This window comes from Plectropomus leopardus, chromosome 11, assembly GCF_008729295.1.
Source record: "Plectropomus leopardus isolate mb chromosome 11, YSFRI_Pleo_2.0, whole genome shotgun sequence".
NCBI classification, from domain to species: domain Eukaryota; kingdom Metazoa; phylum Chordata; class Actinopteri; order Perciformes; family Serranidae; genus Plectropomus; species Plectropomus leopardus.
In genome coordinates this window covers 20,167,918-20,188,720 of record NC_056473.1, presented here as the reverse complement: position 1 = coordinate 20,188,720, position 20,803 = coordinate 20,167,918, and the positions used below count along the sequence as shown (strand labels likewise).

Below are 20,803 nucleotides of genomic sequence, written 5' to 3'. Positions count from 1 at the left end.
GATACTGGACGGGTCTACTGTTGAAGCAGCACTTGCTGTTGCTCCGCTGGCTGGTGCTGGGAATTTAAACAGCACATTAGATGTGACAGAGGCAGGTGGTCAATAAAGCTAATTAGGTGATGTTTTCTCGCTGATAAATCAGCTCATCTCATTCAGAGATGAGCTGATTTATCAGACAGAACAAAACACCTATTCATTTAGCAGCAACACAGACGTGTGGACACGACTTATCATCATCATAAAAAGCCAAACATCCACAAGACAACCCCTCCTCTCTGCCAGTGCTCCAAGATCTGTACTAAAGTAGATTTCTGGCTGTAATAAATTGCCCCTAGCTACTAATAGGACCTAAGCATACTATGTACCCGAAGCATATTACTTATCCTTTTAGCTCATGAATCATCAGATGTAAGTAGACAAAAGGAAAAATGACTAGGGAAGAAAAGACAGCTGCACACTGGAGCGCGTGTCGTCTGCAAATAATGGATGCTTCTGTCTTATAAATGATTAATCACGCAGAGAAACAGAGAAATTGTTGTTATCATGTTGTGATGGGATTGGGAAGAATCTTGGTGAATTATTAATACTTAAATCCAAAATATATGCCTCCCTTATGATTTAGGCTAATTCGGTCGGGTAACTCTGTCGAGGAACTGCACCCTGAATGCTGCAATAACTGTACATGCTGCATTGTTTACAGTGTCATGTGGCTATTGTAAACCATCAAATATTTTTCCGAGACAGCAGTATCGATCCATTGTCTCTCTGAGGGGCCGATGTGGTCAACATACCCTTTCTTTTCCTGCTGATCTGCTGAGAAGCTGAAGGATGGCTCATATTGTTTATTGAACCACTAAGGCATGTGTGTGCCTGCATTCAGGCAACCTTGTCAGGAAAATAGTGCTAGATTGCACATTTATACAACATAAGTGATGTGCTATTCCCTTAATCTTGTACCAAGTAAATGTATACCTCAAAATTTCACTTGTTGTTGGTCTGTGCAGTCTACCAAGCTTTTTCGCATTTGTTACAAGATAAATTTGGATTTTTCTAATATGGTGGGCCTGTTTTGCTGTTGATGCCTGCTTTGATTTTCTCAATCAAGCCCTTGGCTCCTTTATCATGACAAGTCAGCTCCCAGTGCTGTGAAAACCTGTGTCAGGAAAATGGGAACAGTGTGTCTATTGATCACAGTGAAACATCATCCCACATAGACAGACAGCAGGTATCCTTGAGGGACTGCCCCTGCAAAGTGTCCTGTCAGTGTTGTCGGTGGTCCAGAGTACAGCAGGAGTGCGCCTAGTGGCCATGACTGTGAAAGATTTGCTGGCTTTATTCTACATGCCCGTGGGTACAAATCCCTCGCATGGATTAGGATGTTGATGTTATATGACAGGATTTGGATCAGTGTCACTTCAATTTTGACTTTGCAAAAGATGGTTGTTGGTTGTTTTATTCTTTTTTTTTGTTCTTATTATTATGTGTTTTTTTTTCACTAGCTTCTTTTTCTTCTAACCATTCCTGATTTTCTTCCTCTTCAGGCGTTTGGCCAGGCTTATACCAACCAGCGTAAGGTGGCAGAGGATGGGGAGACCAATGAGGAGACTTTGCTGCAGGAGTCAGCTTCTAAAGAGGCCTACTACATGGGCCGTCTGTTGGAGCTGCAGACAGAGGTGACGCTAAGCCGTTCTGTGGCATCCAATGCCCAGGCCGAGAACGAGAGGCTTAACGCACTTGTACAAGAGCTACGAGAGGTGAGCTTTTCGACAGTTACAGAGTGTACCTTCTGCAGACAGGTGATTAATCGCTCCATGCTAAACAAGGAAACACAGAAAATCAGACATATATAAAAGTATCCATAATAATGCATATATAAAAAAATCAGCATTGCATTAGCTGTAGAACTAATTCTGTATATAAACTAATATTTGCACTACCTAAATTCTCATTCTTGTATTAGTTAATTCTTTGTATTAATAATGTTAGATGTTTATATATATATATATATATATATATATATATATATATATATATATATATTATATATTGATATAGCAAATTGTTATATCCCTTGGGAAGAAATGGGAAAAATCTGTCGTTGGCAGCATTTATTATTCATATTTTTGTGGCTCCACACTGGCAACAACTGTTGCCGGAGGCAATATGTTTTTTCAGTACATACTTTTGTCAGTATCTCAAGAACGCATTGAGAGAATTTCTTCAAATTTGGCACAAACTTCCATTTGTATTCACGACTGGATTGATTATATTTTTGTGGTCAAAGGTCAATATCCTTCTAACTAATTTACTCTAAGTTTAAGATTTATATTTGGGCTATATTATAGAGAGGTTGTTGCTGAGGGGTTTTGAAAGGTTTGGTCACTGAAAGCATTTTGGGTCCCTGAAATGAAAACAATAATAATCTGCAGATTAGTCCATGGTTGTGCTAATCTTTTTGAAGAGTTTTCCAAAAGGTAATTCAGGATTATGAGAAAAGTACAACAAAACTGTAAATAATGATGACTTTTTTGCTGTGTATCTTAATTGCATTTTTTTTTTTAAAAATCTGTCCATCCTTCATTACTATACATTAACTTACATGAAATCAATGTATTTGATAAAGGCCAAAGGGTTACAGTGACAGTGGCAGAAAGGGGGTCAAATCTCACACACAAAAAACAATATGTGTGTGCGTACGTGCAGAGCGTGTGTTTATGTATGCATACATGTCTGCAGCCACTGTGTCGGGCAGCACAGGAGTTCGAGCTGGGGTCAGACGCTGCGGCCACGACCCCATTGTGGGGGGCAAATCCGGTGCTAAGCTGGGGAATAAGCAAAATGCCCTGAGCTCGGCACATGTGTAGGGACAGAGCGAGCCGGGCTGCTCTCATCACACAACCAGCACTACGGCCACAGGACGCACCCCCTCCCATTCACCATGTTCATCAGGGAGTGTTGTGTGGTTGTACTCTGCGTGCGGGTGTCATACTGTAAACATGACACATGTGCCATATGTCAAGCAGAGTCATGTCATACACAACGGGTGAATTAGTCGAGAAATTCCACATTATGGAGCATATCTGAACAAAAACAATACGTTCAGTTGGGAAGTTAACTACCTAATAAGCGCTGACAACATTTTCATGAAGAGATGTTATTCCTCACATTCACACCTTTTTCCTTTTTGCATCACCATCATGTCTCTTTGATGATGTGTTCATCAAATGCCTTTTGGCTCTCCTCATTTGCATGTGGGATGCCCATTAATGATGCCTTTTCAACATGAGAAGCAGGTGTTGCAGCCGCACCAGGGGCTTAATTTGTCACAAGTCACATGTAATCAAAAGGTTCCAAGCAATCTTTAACAAACACTATTAATATATACAGATTCATCTAGACAAATAGAATGGATAAAGTTTACTCCAAAAAAGCCAGGGGGTGTTTGCATGTGTCATTTTTAGTCTGCAAGTGTAAGTCAGAACATGAAAAGACTGAGTGTGTTTGATGAATTCTCAGCACCGCAGTTCCTCCCATGCAGAAGACAATCACTCACAGTATGTTTTGACATATTCTGCCTGAGTTTTAAACATGCATAAACTTTCCAAATAAAAGGCACATTAATATATATTTATGTCAACATTTTGAACTTATCCCCCATTACCTCAGCAACAGTAGTGATAATGATGATGAATGAATACTACATGGCTGGACTTCTGCCATGTTTGCCATTGTATCATGAATCCAATAAAACTTGTCACAGTCACAGTCTGTGCTGTAAACTCCAGATCAGGGGTGAGTTGCCCAGCTCTGCCCTTTGGCAGGCTCACTGCCAGTGTTGTGTGCCGCACTGTCCCTGACCCCGACCACTGTAGCCCCCAATCAGCTACGCTTCTATGGAGCCTCACTGACAGATAATTGACCTCTAATCCTGTGCACTTCATACCGAGCTCAGTGTAATCACCCGCATTGTCATGAATATGTAAGTGGAAAAGATGTAGCAAAGGGAGGCCATTATAATCGATAATAACACAGCGTCCAAAAATGTGTTATTGTATGATTTCTTATTCAGGGTAATAAGGGTTGTTCTTAAAATGACATTTGGGTTTTTTTATATTTCCCCGGATGAGTATAAAAGTGTTTGCAGTGAAGTCCTACTGTACTTCTGTGTACTTTGTAGATGAGGCTCCATTAGCTTTAAGAGTATAGGAGCTGCTGTCAGCCACTGTTCAAATCAAAGGATTCATTGTATCATGATGGTCTTTAGTTTCAGTCCAGTTGCCAGTCCTAAAAGCCCCATAGTCATTCCAACCTAAACACACACACACACACACACACACACACACACACACACACACACACACACACACACACACACACACACACACACATATACTGGAGCTTCAAAGCACAGAAAAGACCATATGTGTCTCAGGTCTCCGAGTTTCTTCCCCCTATGAGTGTACCCACCCACTCCTGACACTGTCTCTGGGTCAGCACTTTTGCCATATGCACAGAGAGCTGCAGGGGAGCTGCAGGGAGCTCTGCAGTAAGAGAAGTACACACATGCGCACATCAACTCTAAATTGTTCATTATTTTGTATTCCATGGTTAATGATGTTTCAGTGCAACAGTGGTTGCATTGAACTGTACAGATTCAGTCTTGTCTGTGTTTAAAAGATAAGAACTGCTTAAGTATTCTGGTCATTCTGGTTTATGACTTTTCTTTGTCATAAGGGGGCAGAGTAGAGCAATACAACAATAATAATAATATGCTGTATAGTTAATCTTTAGGAAATACAGGAGACAATGTATTCTTACGCAGTGGTTAACATTAGCATCCCATGAATGGAGTTGTCATGTTACGTACTTAATGTAAAGTTTTGTAAAAGAAACACAGTTGGGTGTTGTCATCTTACGTACATAACATTAAATTACAGATTAGATTTAGAAAGTTAAGTTACAAAGGCTAGGTATAGGAAAAGAAACATAGTTTGGCATTTTCACGAAACATACTTAACGTAAAGTTGGTTAGATTTAGAAAAGGAAACCGTGACAAAGTGCAGTAAAATAACTCAAAATTCACTTGGTTTCATAGGGGACACAAACACCAGTCTCCTGGGGGAAAATCCTGTGTTTGTTTGACCCATCCACCTCCCCAACCTTACTCCTTATGCCAACACTTGCTCTTTAGCCCTTTCAGCACATTGGACACATGATCATAGCTTTACTGGGTTATGTATGAAATCTGAGGCATTACTTTTTGTAGGTATGCACACAGTGTGTGAGAATTACCTGCAGAAGAACGATTGTCCATTGTCTACTACTGCCTACTGTAAAAATAAAGTAATGCACTTCAAGTGACCTGGATTAAGAAATTGGAGGTACTAACCCTCTTATACTGCCACTATTAATAATAAACTTAAAAATAACTTAGAGATTGCTTTAAAATAATGGGGTTGGTTCTTTTGAAGCTAACAGGGAGGATATTCATCTATCTCCTCATTCCTTAGAATAAAACTTTCCATTAGCAGTTCTGTGTGACAGATGATTTCTGCTGAGTTCTCCATATATTCCCCAGGCTGCCGCCTACTATACTTAGATTTATGACCTTTGTGGCTCATGCATTTCTCTCATCGACACTTTATCTGGTCCAGCATATGCTCATGTTTCTATCTGTGCACAGCAGGTGACCTGAAATGATGATGTTTCTCGGAGTCTGAAGGTGTTGACTAAGTACATTTAAGAAAATGAAATTGATAAACTTTCTCATGTCCATGCAGTATGTGTGTGAGAGTGCAGACTATAGGTATGTATCAGTGGTAGTGTCAGCAATGGAATGTATTTCGGTTATGAGCTGAATCCCAATCCTCTTTTGTCTTTCTGCTTATCTTTCTACCTATGCCTTTCTCATTTCATCACATTTTACTTTGCTCCAGAGTAACGAGATGCTGGAGCTACAGAGGAGCCGGATGAGGGAAGAGGTCAAGGAGTACAAGTTCAGAGAAACCCGACTACTTCAGGATTACACAGAGCTGGAGGAGGAGAACATCACGCTGCAGAAACTGGTGTCTACGCTCAAGCAAAGCCAGGTCAGTATGAAGACTTTCACCATTTTAGTAACTTCGGCTAACACATTTACTCAGTCAGCTTATCTCCCAGCACACCAGCCTAACACAGATTTGTCATCACCTTCAATGACGAGACAACAAGCCCATTTTATTTTAAATGAATGACTCACACTTAATTTCTCAATATCACCACCTCCGGATGTGGTCCGCTTTATGTTTTCAGTATCAGTTACGGGATGAACTGACTGGACCAAACTGTGTTCTCATCCAGTTGCTCGTCATTCTTTATTTCCCACAAGGCTCCAGAGTTTCCCCACAGGCCCAGTGTCTTTGTGAGCGAGTTCTCTAAGGCCATGTATCAACATTATATCACTCTTGTGATGACAGACTAGATATCTCTGTTCTTACTGTAAAGGTTTCGTCACAGTAAGTGAGTTATTTTTAAACTGAAAAAACTGAATGCTTTTACTTGCTTTGTAACCAAATCCAAAGTACTTATGATTTGTTTGACCACATCATTCAGGAAATTTTTATAGTAAATATTGTATAAAAGCACCTTTCATAACCCAAACACTGTATTGTCACATTATGAATTTAAGGTCCTGCATCAAAAGTAGTGTGGGGTTTGATTTAGGTCAATAATAATAATACCAATAATAATAATAACAAAAAGTAGTGGTCATTTGTACTTAATTCCCAAGTCCTAAACTTTGAGTTTTGGGTCATAAATGAATCATATTGCACTCCTCACTGAATATAATGTCATTTTGGCAACAGAGTAACAAAACATTCAATTAACAAAAATCATTAATGCTTCTTAAAATATGTATTGTTTTTCCAAAACAAAATTTTAAAACAAATGCAACTGAACTTAATAAGAAAAAAAGTAGTGCTGGCATCGTACTTTCATGTAGCACTCTTTACCAGTGCCACAACAAAATTAATCTGGCATGTGTTTGGCTTGTCTTATTGATTTAATCTTATCTTTGAAAAATAAAAAACATTTCTATAAATATGACTCTTTCTTAGTTGGCTTGAGGGAAAGTAGCAAGTATTTTCACGTCAAAAGGCTCATGTCCCACTGAAGTCACGAGTCATTGGTGGTAAAGTCATAGTGGAGTTTCAAGTCTTTGTTGATTTTGTCAAGTTGAGATTAAAGTAATCAAATTAGTGACTCAAGTCCAAGACATGTGAGACCCTTACGTCTAATAATGTGTGCTTATTCTTAATTAATTTTCTGCACAGGGCCTTCTGTCATTTTTGTTGCTTTAATCACACCTACCTTATGTCACCTCTACTGTGACCTGAGATCCAATTAATGGTTTAAATTAAATGTTTTCCACTCTTTGCTTTTCCTGTTTCTGCCTGTCCTTTCTGCTGCTCGTCAGGTGGAGTATGAGGGACTGAAACATGAAATTAAAGTACTGGAGGAGGAGACTGTTCTCCTCAACAGTCAGCTAGAAGACGCATTACGTCTGAAGGACATCTCTGAGGGTCAGCTGGAGGAGGCCCTGGATGCCCTCAAGAGTGAGCGTGAGCAGAAGAATAATCTGAGAAAGGAACTGGCCCACCACCTCAGCCTGAGCGACAGCGTCTACGGAGCAGGGGCCCATCTGGCGCTCACTGTCACTGGTGTTGAGGGCCTCAAGTTCCCTGATGAGACCAACGGAACAAACGGCACCAACGGAAGCGTCATCCCTGCTGCTAACAGCAACAATGAGGACTGCAACCGCCGCAACGGCCACATTCACACAGGCACCGGATTGGCTAAGATGAATGGGGACTACCGACCAGGACGCAAAGGAGATGGCCTTCACCCCGTGCCAGACCTGTTCAGTGAACTCAACCTGTCGGAGATGCAGAAGCTTAAACAGCAGCTGCTACAGGTGGGTTGTAAGAAAATATAGCAGGCTTTTATAGCAGTGTCAGTAGCTTGCAGTAACCCAAGTAAAATCTCCAGTGTTGACTTGCAGCTGCCACAAAGCACTTATTCTTGTTCAGCCATTTCAATATTATTTTCAAGGTCAGTACTGACGCCACTTGAACGTCACTTTGGTTGTGAGTCGAGTTACTGTCTGAAAGATTCCAGTCGCTTTAAAGCTGCTACCAACATTAATCCCAAGATACTGCAGCCCAGAGCACATTAGAAGATGGCTTTATTGATCTAGTTCCCTACACTACATTTTTTAGTGTAGAGTCTAGGTCGTCTTATCAATTGACCTGCTGCATTCTGTGTAGGTGTGTGTCTGTGTTTGCTTGGTTTGTGAGCTTTCCTGGGTTCAGTGTTCATTGCTGCACTGCTTAAAGCCGCCCTGGTTGCGCTTTGTCACTAGTAGCAGCGAGAAAATGACAAGGTGATGACATTTAGGGAGTGTGAGGAAAAATGTGAAAAACACCACACTACACACACTACAAGCTTTACTGAATGTGATTCATTTTGTTCTTCACGCATAGAAATAATGAAACTGGAATAGCATTTAAAGGTACAGTGTGTATGATTTAGGGGGATATATTGCAGAAATGGAATATAATATCATTAAGTATGTTTTCTTTGGTGTATAATCACCCAAAAATAAGAATTTTTATGTTTTCTTTCCTTAGAATGAGACATTTATATCTACATAGGGAGGGGTCCTCATCCACAGAGATTGCTTTGCTACCCCACAGTAAATTAAGTAGCCCACAGTAACCCAAGTAAAATCAGACAGTAGTCTAGAGAAGCAAACCAAACATTGCCTGTAGATAGAGCCATTTGCATTTTTGTGTCGCCCATCATAGGTAGTGGCCCCTCTGCACAGCAGCATCAGAAAAACACTTATTTTTTTAAGTGAAACTGCTTTATTCAGTGTTTTTACCTCTGCTGGTAATTCAGCTCCCATAAGAAGCTTGTGAATGTCTGGATTGCAAAAAAGATGAGCACACATTAGCAGGTGCCAAGCTAGTGACTTGTCTTGATTTGTAATGTGAAACTGCTTTATTTAGTGTTTTACCCGTTTTCATCACCTGGCCCATTTGTTTTGGAGAGGAAGAGACCTCTGCTGATAATTTGGCTTCCCTTAAAAACCTTCTGACCAGGCAAAGTTTCAGTTGGTTGCAATATGCAATCCTCACAGCTAGATACCACTCAATCACCCGCCTCTAAATTTTACACACTGGACTTTGAAACATATTATGACTTAAAATGCATCTACTTAAACACATGACGACTGAATTATTTTGGCAGTAGCAGACCACACATATTCAGTGATAGCTGCAATTTTTGCACATGAACATTTCAGCCTATATCCAAGCCCATATGAAATGTATATCTTGTATTACAAATACGGTATGCTCTCATGTGTACTAATGTCTGGGAGTGGGATAGATGAAATGAAATCATAGCAAACCAAGGAGTCCAGCAGAAAAGGCAGTGCATTTGCGTGCACCCTGTCAGGATGATTAGCGTCCAGTAGGCACAGAGAGCAGATGCAGAGGCAAGACAGAGACAGTAACTGACTATATTCAGCTATAGTTTAAGACAAGGGGACAGAAATAGAGAGCTCACTGGGAAATGAGACCCAAAGAGGAAGGGAAAATGTCATAGACGTTCTTTGTCCACAGGCAATGCACACTTATATGCTTATACCAAAGTTAGCTCCAATCTTGCATTGTGATAAGCCACATCCATATAAACAGCTAATATGAATATAGAGCTGATATAATATAGAATAGGAGCTGTCTTTCTCTTACAGTCAATTATGCACTCAGTCACCTGAGTGCAGTACACTCTCAAAAATAGGCACCCCACACAGGAGGAATACAGTTGTGTTGAATGACATAAAAATCATAGATGTATTAGATTCATGCTAAAATCTAATTAAGTTGTTACTGTTCATTTTTGCTCCTCGCTGAACTCCTCGGGGAAATAGAAAATTAGATCAGTGGCTGCTATATTAGCAGTGTGCCTTTCTCTGTAAACCCAATTACCCAGTAATCAATTTTCTCTTTCAAGTTAGTTATTAATGATGTAAACGCCAGCAGTATCTGGCCTCTAGTTGCCAGCTGATTTTTTTCAATCAATTTTGTCTTTGTCATCATGAACACTGTAAGAGAACATTCACAATTTCATTTTAGGCATCACCCTAAGCAGAAATGATCATTTACATTTTTTAAAAGAATATATTTGCTTGGCTTCCTTTAGCGATTGAGGAAATAAAGTTTATCCCATTTCAGCTCGAGAGGAGCACACTGATGAAAACTGATTTAATAAAGTAACACTTAAGGTTAGTTCCCATTATCCTAACTAATACATTTTTGCACAGTCAGAAGTACAGGTCAACTGATACATTGTCTTTGGTTTGTCCTCTTGCTGTCTAATAATTATGGTTGCATAGTACAGTGTCTGTAGTCCTTATCTTAATTAGCCCCTTAAAATTCTGAAGTTTTACAGGTCATACTGATAATGCATTTGCATAACTGAGTTTGAGTCTTGCTATGCTATTGCTTTTATCAGCAGCCTCTGAATATTGCTGCTGAAGCTGTAACACAACAGAAAACATCTCTGCAGAGTATTATATATAAGAATATATGAAGAAATAAAGTAAAATGCCTTGGACTTAAACACTGTCGTGGGTTTTATAAATATGTATCATTAAATACTTATGCAGCATTATGTGCTTAACAACAATGTAAACACAACACTTGTTTTTGCTCAATTTTTTCGCAGGTGTAAGTTTAAGTTATAAGATTTTCTTCTTGCACTCAGTATATCTCTCTTTGATTTTGGTCACAAATTTGCAAAAACTTCTTGTCTGTGAATTCTTCTACTCTAAAATATGTAGTATGATCACACAACAAAATGCCACAGATTTCCCAAATTTTGAAGGAGCTTGGTTGGCATGCTGACTGCAGGAATTTCCACCAGAGTTGTTGTCCATAAAGTTAATGTTCATTTTGATACCATAAGATGTCTCCAATGTCCTTTCCCTGAATATGGCACTGCATCCAACCAGACTCCATAACCACACAAGTCGGTTATGATGACAAAGCCTCTCTGAGACGGTTTCTGATGGTTTGCACAGAAATTCTTCTGTTGTGCAAACCAATTATTGTATCAGTTGTTAGGGTGACTGCTCTTAGATGATCTTGCAGGTGAAGACATCAGAAGTGGAGGTCCTGAGCTGGTGTAGCTACATGTGGTCTGTGGTTGTGAGGCCAGTTGGATGTACTGCCAAATTCACAGAAATGGCTTTGCACACTGTTTGGTGAATGGATTGTCTTAGAACAGGAGATATGTTCACTAACACAGATTTTAATAAAGTTGTGATGAAAATTTTAGAGATTTATCCATTGAGTGCATGAAAAAAAGTCTTGATATTTTAAAATAATCTATGAAAAATGAGAGTAAAAACAAAAGTGTTCATTTTTTTTCCTCACTGTCTTGACTGCCTCTCATATGGTATAGTGTGTCCTCCCATCATGCAGGTGGAGCGTGAGAAGTCGGTGCTGCTAATGAACCTGCAGGAGTCTCAGACCCAGCTGCAGCACACACAGGGGGCCCTGAGCGAGCAGAATGAGCGGGTCCATCGCCTCACGGAGCGGGTCAACGGCATGAAATGTCTCAATGGAGACAAAGAGCTTGATGACCCACAGGAGAGTGAGAAACCTGATGGTGGCTCCTCATCGCCACCAGCCAATGGTCATCGTGACCTCGATATCAATGGCTTCGAGGTCTTGGAATGTAAGTACAAGGTGGCAGTGACGGAGGTGATCGACCTGAAAGCAGAGCTCAAGGCACTGAAGGAAAAGTACAACCAGGCTGTTGAGGGACACGGAGACAGCCACAGTGACGACAGGGTCCAGGCACTGACTGAACAGGTTTGTCATTGTTACATGTATCTTTTGCAACAAAGTCTTTTTTTGAGGGGCAGTGTTAGCGTCACTTAGTTCTGCTTTGCACCCTGTGATCTTCCAAATGTCCACCTGATTTCTTCCAAGCAGGTAGCTCATTTGGAGCGTAATTATCGTGACAGCAGGGAGAGGGTGGCGAGCCTGGAGGCAGAGCTTCGAGCAGCTGCAAGCACAGCCACGGAGAGCCAGGGTATGCTGAACGCAGCACAGGATGAGCTGGTCACCTTCAGTGAGGAGCTGGCACAGCTCTACCACCACGTCTGTTTGTGCAACAACGAGACGCCTAACCGCGTCATGCTGGACTACTACCGCCAGAGCCGTGTCACACGCAGTGGCAGCCTGAAAGGCTCAGATGACCACCGAGCTTTGCTTTCGCCTCGCCTGGCACGACGCCTCGCTGCAGCATCTGCAGCCTGCTCCTCCTCCGAACCTCCACGCAGTCCCATGGACTCCCCATCCAAAGACGGCCATCACAATGAGACAACAACCAACACAGTGGACTCCTGTCATAGCAGCCCCACCCGCAACCCCACAGGCTCCCCAGGCATCAGCATCTCTCCTTGCCCATCTCCAGTGCCCTCAGAGGCAGGAGGGGACCTGCGGAAGGAGCCCATGAATATCTACAACCTGAATGCCATCATCAGAGACCAGATCAAACACCTCCAGAGGGCTGTGGATCGCTCACTGCAGCTGTCCAGGCAGAGGGCCGCAGCCAGGGAGCTGGCCCCTATGCTTGACAAGGACAAAGAGTTGTGCATGGAGGAGATACTCAAACTGAAGTCCCTGCTCAGTACCAAGAGAGAGCAGATAGCAACACTCAGGCTGGTGCTGAAGGCCAATAAACAGGTGAAAGAGGAGTTTTCTTTTTACTGAATATACCATGAAAAATGAAGAAGGAAACCAGTCATTTGTCCTTTTTGTGTCAGATTTAATCCATGTTAGGCCAACATGCTGAAATGAAATGTCAAATTATCAATCTTGCAGACAGCAGAGGTTGCACTGGCAAATTTGAAGAGCAAGTATGAGAATGAAAAGGCGATGGTGACAGAGACCATGATGAAGCTGAGGAACGAGCTGAAGGCTCTGAAAGAAGATGCCGCCACCTTCTCTTCACTCAGGGCCATGTTTGCCACAAGGTGAGAGATGAAATATAAAGACACTAAGCTGGAAAAGTAAAAATGTTAACTTTCTTTTAAGGGATAGTTTGTATTTTTTATAGTGGTGTTTAATGGGATACTCATCCATGGTCAGTTTCTCATGTACAATAAATGTCTTTGGGGCAGGAGTGCCAACACGGAAGCTAAGCAATAAAGAGTCAGCAGCAAAACATATTTTAGCCACTTATAAGAAAGGCCTACCTAAAAAATCGACAATAGTTGAAGTGTATGCTATATTGAGATTATTTTCACTTCTTTACCTTTCTCTAGACTGGAGGAGCTGGTAGACCAGCTGTCCTCCTCCTCCTGTGTTCAGCGATGTTAAATCATTGTTTTTCTCAATGAAGTGTGGCTTTGAAGAGAGCAAGATAATGGCTTTAGTTACCCATCAGAAATTGCTGTCTGACAGTACGGTAAGGCAATAAAAAATATACAAAATAAAAGTTAAACTTAAACTGATATTGATTTTTTTAGGTGGGATTTTTTTAGGTGGCTAAAATATTTTTTGTGGCTGACCCCTCTGCAGCAGTACCTGCTTAGCTTCCAGGTCAGACTTCAGCCTGTTTCTCCAAACAGGCCCAGCCAAGTGACATCTACTGTATGTAACACACTGATTTTGGATAAGTACCTCATACAACCTGACTTCAAAAAAATCTGAGCTATCCCTTTAAATCTGTTAAATCTAAACACAGAATTTGCATGTGTTATAGAAATATCCCTCTAAATCTTTGTTTCTTCCCTCTTTATCTCTCTCTCTCTCTGTAGATGTGATGAGTACGTTACACAGCTGGATGAGATGCAGAGGCAGCTGGCAGCAGCAGAGGATGAGAAAAAGACGTTGAACTCCCTCCTTCGTATGGCCATCCAGCAGAAGCTGGCCCTGACCCAACGGCTGGAGGATCTGGAGTTTGACCACGAGCAGACTCACCGTGGCCGCGGCGCTAAAGTGCCCAAGATAAAAAGCAGCCCGCCCAAAGTAAGTGGCAGAGGCGCCTTCACAGCTCCCTCTAGTCCTACCAGGCTCCACAGCTCCTCCATTATCACAGCCCACACACTGAACACCTCCCTGACCCTGACTAATCCTTCCTCTGTAGAACTAACCGCCTGTCCGTCCATGTCTGCGTGGGCATCGCACACACTTTCTGAAACAACCCAGACCTCAGCTTCAACTCTTCAACCTAACATCAGTTTCCCTCATTTGTCTCCAATCACGGTAGACCCTGAGCAGCTAACTTTAGAGTTCAGACGACTCGTTTATTCAAGACAAGACATAGGTCGAGTGTCCTCATCTCAAAAAACTAGTGCTGCCTCAGTATCTCCTCACCTTCGGCGGAAGCAATAATTTATCTTCATCCACTTACCCAGCATCAATACTATATGCACAGTTACCAGATGCCACTGGAAGAGGTGGGAAACAGAGAGGAGGAAAAACTGGTTTCACATGTTTATGGTTCGAACATGCAGCAGCACTCAGGAAGAAGGAGCCCCTGACAGCTTGCTCCATCCTCAATACTACACTGAACACACTGAACAACCTTTTTGTCATTTAAGGTTGGACTGCATATTTTTCTAATGAACACCCTTACAAATATACCAGGTGACTTTTTCAGCATAGCTGCTACCATAAATTGTGGCATTATGTGTCACTTACTTTATGAAGAACTGGGGATGTTTCAAAGCAAATAATGGCTGCAGCCTCTGCCTCAGCACACAGTGACTCATAGCACCTCCCTGTGGAAAATCTAGAAATTACATGTTAGAAATTTATTTTGCATATTTAATTTATTCAATACAACTATTATAGGTTATAATTATGTGTTGTAAAACAACATTCCCTACAGTTCATCCTTGCATGCCTTATTTTGTCACATCTAAAGTTCTGTCGAAAAGCATTTGACAGGCTTAAAGTGTGGTTATGTAGTATGGAAACCAGTCAGGCCTCCTCTCTGTGCCTTAGCCTCCTGTTGTATTGTCCCTTTATTCACTTTTACAATTAACTAACATTTAGTATCAAAGGAAAAACAAACAGGTTTAAACTAAATCAATTTCTTCCTTCATAGATGGCAAAGGTCTTGACAAATCTCCCACAGTATTCCCATTTTTTCCACCAGATGGCAGCATGCGAAAACATTTCCATTCTCTTTCCTGTCAAATGCTGTTTGACCTCTCTGTCTCTTCCTTATTCTACCTCAGACAATTATAAAGCTTAAATAAGACATCATATTCCCAAACTTAAAAGTGGGAGTTTATGAATAGAATTGAGCATCAGGTGTTCTGGAGTTGAGCAGGAATGGATTTTTCAGCAAAAGCCCCACCTTGTCTGTCTTTCTGTGTTGTACAAATCAATATAAAAATGGATTTTCAAGCGTGTGTGAATATGTCCATGTCTGCGTGTCTTTGTGTTGTCCACCTTCTGTGCTGATTGACCAGCTGTGCCAAGACTGGTCCTGTCGGTGTGATCAGATGAGACTGGTTTAGTTGCATTCACACTATGCAAGCATGTTTGACATTAACTCAGGTTATGAGTATTTTCTTATTTCTTTCCTTGCTCATATTTCCCTTCTTGCTCTCTTTTTTCTCAGGCTTTTCCCATTGATTCACATACTGAAACACTATTACCACAGCAGGAGACTCACATTTCTTATCTGAGAGAAACAAAATGAGAATGATTATCCCGTAAATTGTGAAATAACATCTTGTTAAAGAAGTGTGATGAGAAAAACTCTATGTAAACCAGATCAGACTGGTGCTTCAGTATAAAAATCAGATCTATCGTTGCAGTAAACCAGTAGTAGTCTCATCGTCTCTGACAAGGTCTTCCCCTGTCCTGTCCTCCGTAATTTCTCTGTCCTTTTGTCTAACCCTGAGTGTCACCACTCTGTATATCTGTCTAATTTATCAGTTTCTTGTAGATTGTCAGCAGCCTGCTGCCTCAGTACCGTCACTCTCCCCACAACTAAGGCGAGGGAGAGCCTCCCTAGCCCGCAGGTAACAAGCTGTAGAACCTGCTAGTAGTAGGCTCATTCACATCTGTCTATCTATCCATCTATCTATGTAGCTATCTTTCTATCCATCCATCTATCTATCTATCTATCTATCTATCTATCTATCTATCTATCTGTCTATCACATTCTATTTGATGCACACATCTTTTTTTGGTTGCACACCTGTGTCTGATAGATAAATAGTCCTGCATGCCTTTACAAGTACCTAGTAATGAACACTACCCTAAGGCTATTTTGCAAAAAAAAATAATTGATTGAGAGAGTTGTTGTTTTTCACTTGCATGTAAAATTTTGCATGACACTATTATATAAGTGCTTTTACCAATTCTCTCTTTCATAATTTAAGAAACATGATGTGAAAGATGAACTTTAGTTGCAAAGTTCAAGGGTAACTTGAAGTTGAGTTTGAGGTTTTTTTTCACAAACTTGATACATTCACGAGTCACTTGTGGTCATTTCAGGCGCTCCAGTTGGGAACCACTGACACAAAGCCATGCCACCTAACGAGTAGACATAATTAGCATCATTAGCTACGAGTCTGTTTGACAAGTCAAGACCGTCACTGTGAGGAAGGTCTATTACTGTTACCAGTAATGTTTGAGTTTACCATTAAACTGAGCAACAAGTTGCCTGTCTTTATTTTTGTCAATGATTTTTGACATTTATAAAAAGCAACTATGAAACTGTTGACGATCTGAGGACATGTTGGGTTTAAGTGCTGGTTTGACAACACTCCAATAATCCTGTTTTGTTCTAGATGTTCACACCAAATACAGTCTTGAATTATGGTATGAACAGTTCTGTCCTTGGGGTGGTTTTAAAGGAATAATTCAGGGTTCCCGTGGTAATGACTGTACTGAACAAATTATGAAATTAGTTAAAGCTGTATTCCAGGCCAGGTTATACAATTGATAGAAAGTTTTTGGATTTTTTTTGGATATATATTGTTTGGGTTATTACTTTAACCATGTTCATAAACATCCCAAAACATGTGAAACATTACGCAAAATGTGTTGCTGTGCTGTGTGACAGTTGATTGGATCTTTGGTTATTTATTTGCCAAAAAGGGGCATGGCCTTGATGTTTTTTAAAGTACGTTTTTGTCAGTCTGGTCTTTTGGTAAATGATGCTCATTATTGGCAGGAATTACTTATTTGCTATTAAAGATAGCAAGCACCAGCAGTTTGCTTATTCACAAATGGCTGAAAAGTATATGTTTTAAGTCCTTCCCCTTTTAAAATACACAAATGCAGTCATGGTAATAGGGTAAAATATTGAGGAAACGTTATGGGAAAGTTTTTTTTTTTTTTTTGCAAAAATGTGTGGGAACCCTGATAGTTGAAGTTGAAGGAAATATGTTAAAACGCTGTCTTAGAGGATTGATACCACCACCCAAAATATGAAGCTGTGCTAGCAGTCAGGTAGCATCACACAAAGATTGGAAACTAGGGGTAAATAGCATACCTTTCTCTGTGCAAAATCCAGCTACCAAAACGTCAAAAGTTCACAAATGATCACATTACATCTATTCTGAGTAGTCTGTGAAACCCAAAGTGGAAAAGTGTGATCAGGTTTTGTTACCATTTGAGGAAGCAGAGCTAGCAGTTTCCCTGTTTCCAGTCTTATACTAAGCTAACTGGCTGCTTGCAGCTTTATATTTAGTGTACAAACATTAGAGTGATATCAGTGTATTAATGTCATCCTTTTGCAAGAAAGCTAAAAAGTGCATTTCCCAAAAAGCTGAACTTTTGTCACTTTTGATAATTTTTGTCAGTCTTTCGCCCTCGTCTCACGCTGCATTTTTGTTTGCTGATTTGGTGTAACCTCATTCTTCCAACAACTGTTCCCCTCTTCTTAGCCTTCTTCTTAGGCCAATCTTGTTAACTCTTTTCTTCTCTTTCTCTTCTCCTGTCTCTCTGCATTCTTACAGTCCTAAATTTTTGGCAGACCTCCATGACCACCGTGCAGTCCTGTCCAGTGGCAGTAGCCTTCTCTCCCCCTGCGACCCTCGTAATTGTCTGGCCCAGCAACCCCAACCCCCCGGCTCCTAACGTCACTGCTCCAGCCCAGGCCCTGGCCTCGGCCTGGTAGGAGTCACACAGAGACAGAGACACTCTGGACGGGAGTTCTCTCAGTTTAACTCTCCCCAACCTGGCAACCCCACCTGGTGCTTACCGACTCTGTGACACGGTCCTGCCCTCGGCAGGCCATCTGGTTACCTGGGTCGCAGAAGAAGAGCAGGATGCTCTCCTCTTATCTTGAAGTGACATCTTGTCCCGGCAAGGACTGAACTGAGCGTAATATGAGTGACAAATCATGGGGATCTTTTCACTTAAATCATATTAGTATTTATTTATAATTTATTTATGCTATTGATTATTTATTTACATATTGATTTGTGACAAGAGATATTTATTACTGGAATGTTTTTTTTTCTGTGTTTGTTGGTCATTATTCAGTATGGAAAACAAGACGTGTTTTACTGCTGCGGTGAAGACTTCAGTGATAACAGACATTTTAGCACATTGACTACTATACAGGCCGATCCTGTTCTCCTGAACAAAGTAAAACCAACCAAAACCAGAATGGCAAAAGTTCTTTCTGGTCAAGTGAAACAGGTTTAAAACTTGCCTGACCATCCTATACAACATAAAAATGTTACATTTTGTCAGTATAATAATCAAAACATAATTATGCCATTTTTCCATAGGAGTGTTAGAGTACAGTGGGGTTGCAAATACACTAATGAAGATAATCACTTTATTACAAGGAAACTATTTCTTGTGGTGGATTTCAACTACCTTTCTAACGTCACTAGTCTTTCTGGGGATGCTTGTGTTTTTTATACCAAGTTTTTTTGCAAATCATGTGCATAAAGACTATTTTATACCTCCTATTATTTGTATTTATTTTTACAGCAGACTCTAGTGACATGGTTGTGTCTGTTAGGTAGCTCAGATCTCCTCAGAGACTGGGATAGACGAGAGACTGAGTGTTTGAGATGAGGACTAGGGCTGTTGGCCTGAGTTTTTTGCCTTTTTTAAATTGCACAGGTTTAAGTGACCGTGGAGTGAATTGACCTCCATCTTTTTAACATTAGTTAAGAGCAGAGGATTCCCTAAAGGTGTGCCTCTTCTGGATTTACCATCACTGTCATGTTGGCATTGTATTCTCTCTTCGAAGTATTATCTGTGAGCTCTTTTACTGCATTGATCAAAACTCCAAAAAACTGCGATTGTCACCCTTCATTCATCCAACAATGACATTATCCCAGACTACACTTGTCATTGTAACATCTCCATATTTAGCTGTCCTTACATGCTTCCTCCAAACAGTATGCAATACTGTCCAAGCACAATTATGCATTATAGCAATACAGTAGTGATGGTTTAGATGAATCTGATTAAGATATACTTAATCTTTCAACAATTTCTGTCACCGTGAATTAACCAGCAGGCTGACAAGAAAGGCAAGACAACAATCAAGATATTGTGTCTTTTTGAAACACTGTTTTGATCACAGAGAAATGAGGCTGAGTCTGATTGAGATGGATATGTGTGACGTTTGTTGCATAATTGAAGTCCCATCTTGCCGTCTTTATACCCTCATAACGTCTTTAATGTTAACGCTCTCCTCAGTGCACCGAATTCATATTTTGCCATATGGATATGAAACAGATAAACTGAAACTACATAGCCAGTATAGTGTTGTAATGACAGACAAAAGCTATTGCATCCGTGATGAATGAGTGAACTCTTTCTGTTCTCCGTGTGTGTACATCTGTTGGTCTTTGTTAACGGTGTAGATTGTTACTTTTGCAACTACAGAGTGATGGAAATATTTGTGGTCCAAATGTAACTTTTGAACCCATGCAGGCTCATTGGTGACCTAACTCTCTTGGTTTGTTTGCACAAAATAGCAGTGGATGGAGAGGGACTAATCAGAAGAAAGGAGAAAAAAAAACGTTTAAAAAGAACAATAGCTGTATGCCACTACAGTGGGTTTAACGGTTTCTCCTCCATTTAAAACAGTGTTTAACTGGTTTCACAAGTAAATAAAAGACCTGTCCTTGGATTTGTATGTGATTTTGTGTTTGTGTCTCTTTCTCTGTTTCATGATTATAACCAGCTAGACAGAAATTACCTCTCTGTATCCATGCATTCACTTATAATAGTTTGTCTTTTTTAAGAGAGAAAGATTGGATATTGATCATAACAATTGGTGTAACAATGGTATAACAGTGTTATACCATACTTTGTTTTCAAGGTATAATTGTTATGCTCCAAAATTGGCTTCTTTGTGTGTGGTGTGTGTGTGTGTGAGAGAGAGAGAGAGAGATAGTGTGTGTGTGTGTGTGTGTGTGTGTGTGAGCGCGCACACGTGGGTAAGGCAAGATGGCTAACACTGTGGACATTGTGTGGGTGTAGCCTAATAATAAGGAGGTCTGCCCCATCAGTACGTACTAAGGGGGTGACGGGCGGGGTTTGGGAAGCATCCCCATCAAGGTGACATCACTCAGAGTAAAGTGGATGATGTCATTTCAACCTACACATGATACACATGTTTGTTGTTACTTATTGACTCGCGCAGGCGCATGTGGGCTGCAACCTCGGCGCAGCTGGACGCGGTACCGAGTGTGCTGCAAGGTGTAGACCGCGTTGTTATTTCTGATCACTTTGGAAAC

The 20,803-nt window shown here is 40.8% G+C and overlaps 1 protein-coding gene across 1 annotated transcript in view; it reads left to right on the top strand.

Moving 5' to 3' along the window:
* bicd1a (bicaudal D homolog 1a) overlaps nt 1-18,425 on the top strand; it is a 37,754-nt gene extending 19,329 nt beyond the window's left edge. The window contains exons 2-10 of the mRNA XM_042496193.1: nt 1,542-1,754; nt 5,937-6,089; nt 7,457-7,954; nt 11,532-11,924; nt 12,048-12,803; nt 12,942-13,093; nt 13,880-14,090; nt 16,017-16,102; nt 18,050-18,425. Coding sequence (XP_042352127.1) covers nt 1,542-1,754; nt 5,937-6,089; nt 7,457-7,954; nt 11,532-11,924; nt 12,048-12,803; nt 12,942-13,093; nt 13,880-14,090; nt 16,017-16,102; nt 18,050-18,170 — 2,583 coding nt within the window. The 3' untranslated portion in view covers nt 18,171-18,425. The remainder of the gene's footprint in view (nt 1-1,541; nt 1,755-5,936; nt 6,090-7,456; nt 7,955-11,531; nt 11,925-12,047; nt 12,804-12,941; nt 13,094-13,879; nt 14,091-16,016; nt 16,103-18,049) is intronic.
* The last annotated feature ends 2,378 nt before the right edge of the window (nt 18,426-20,803 follow it).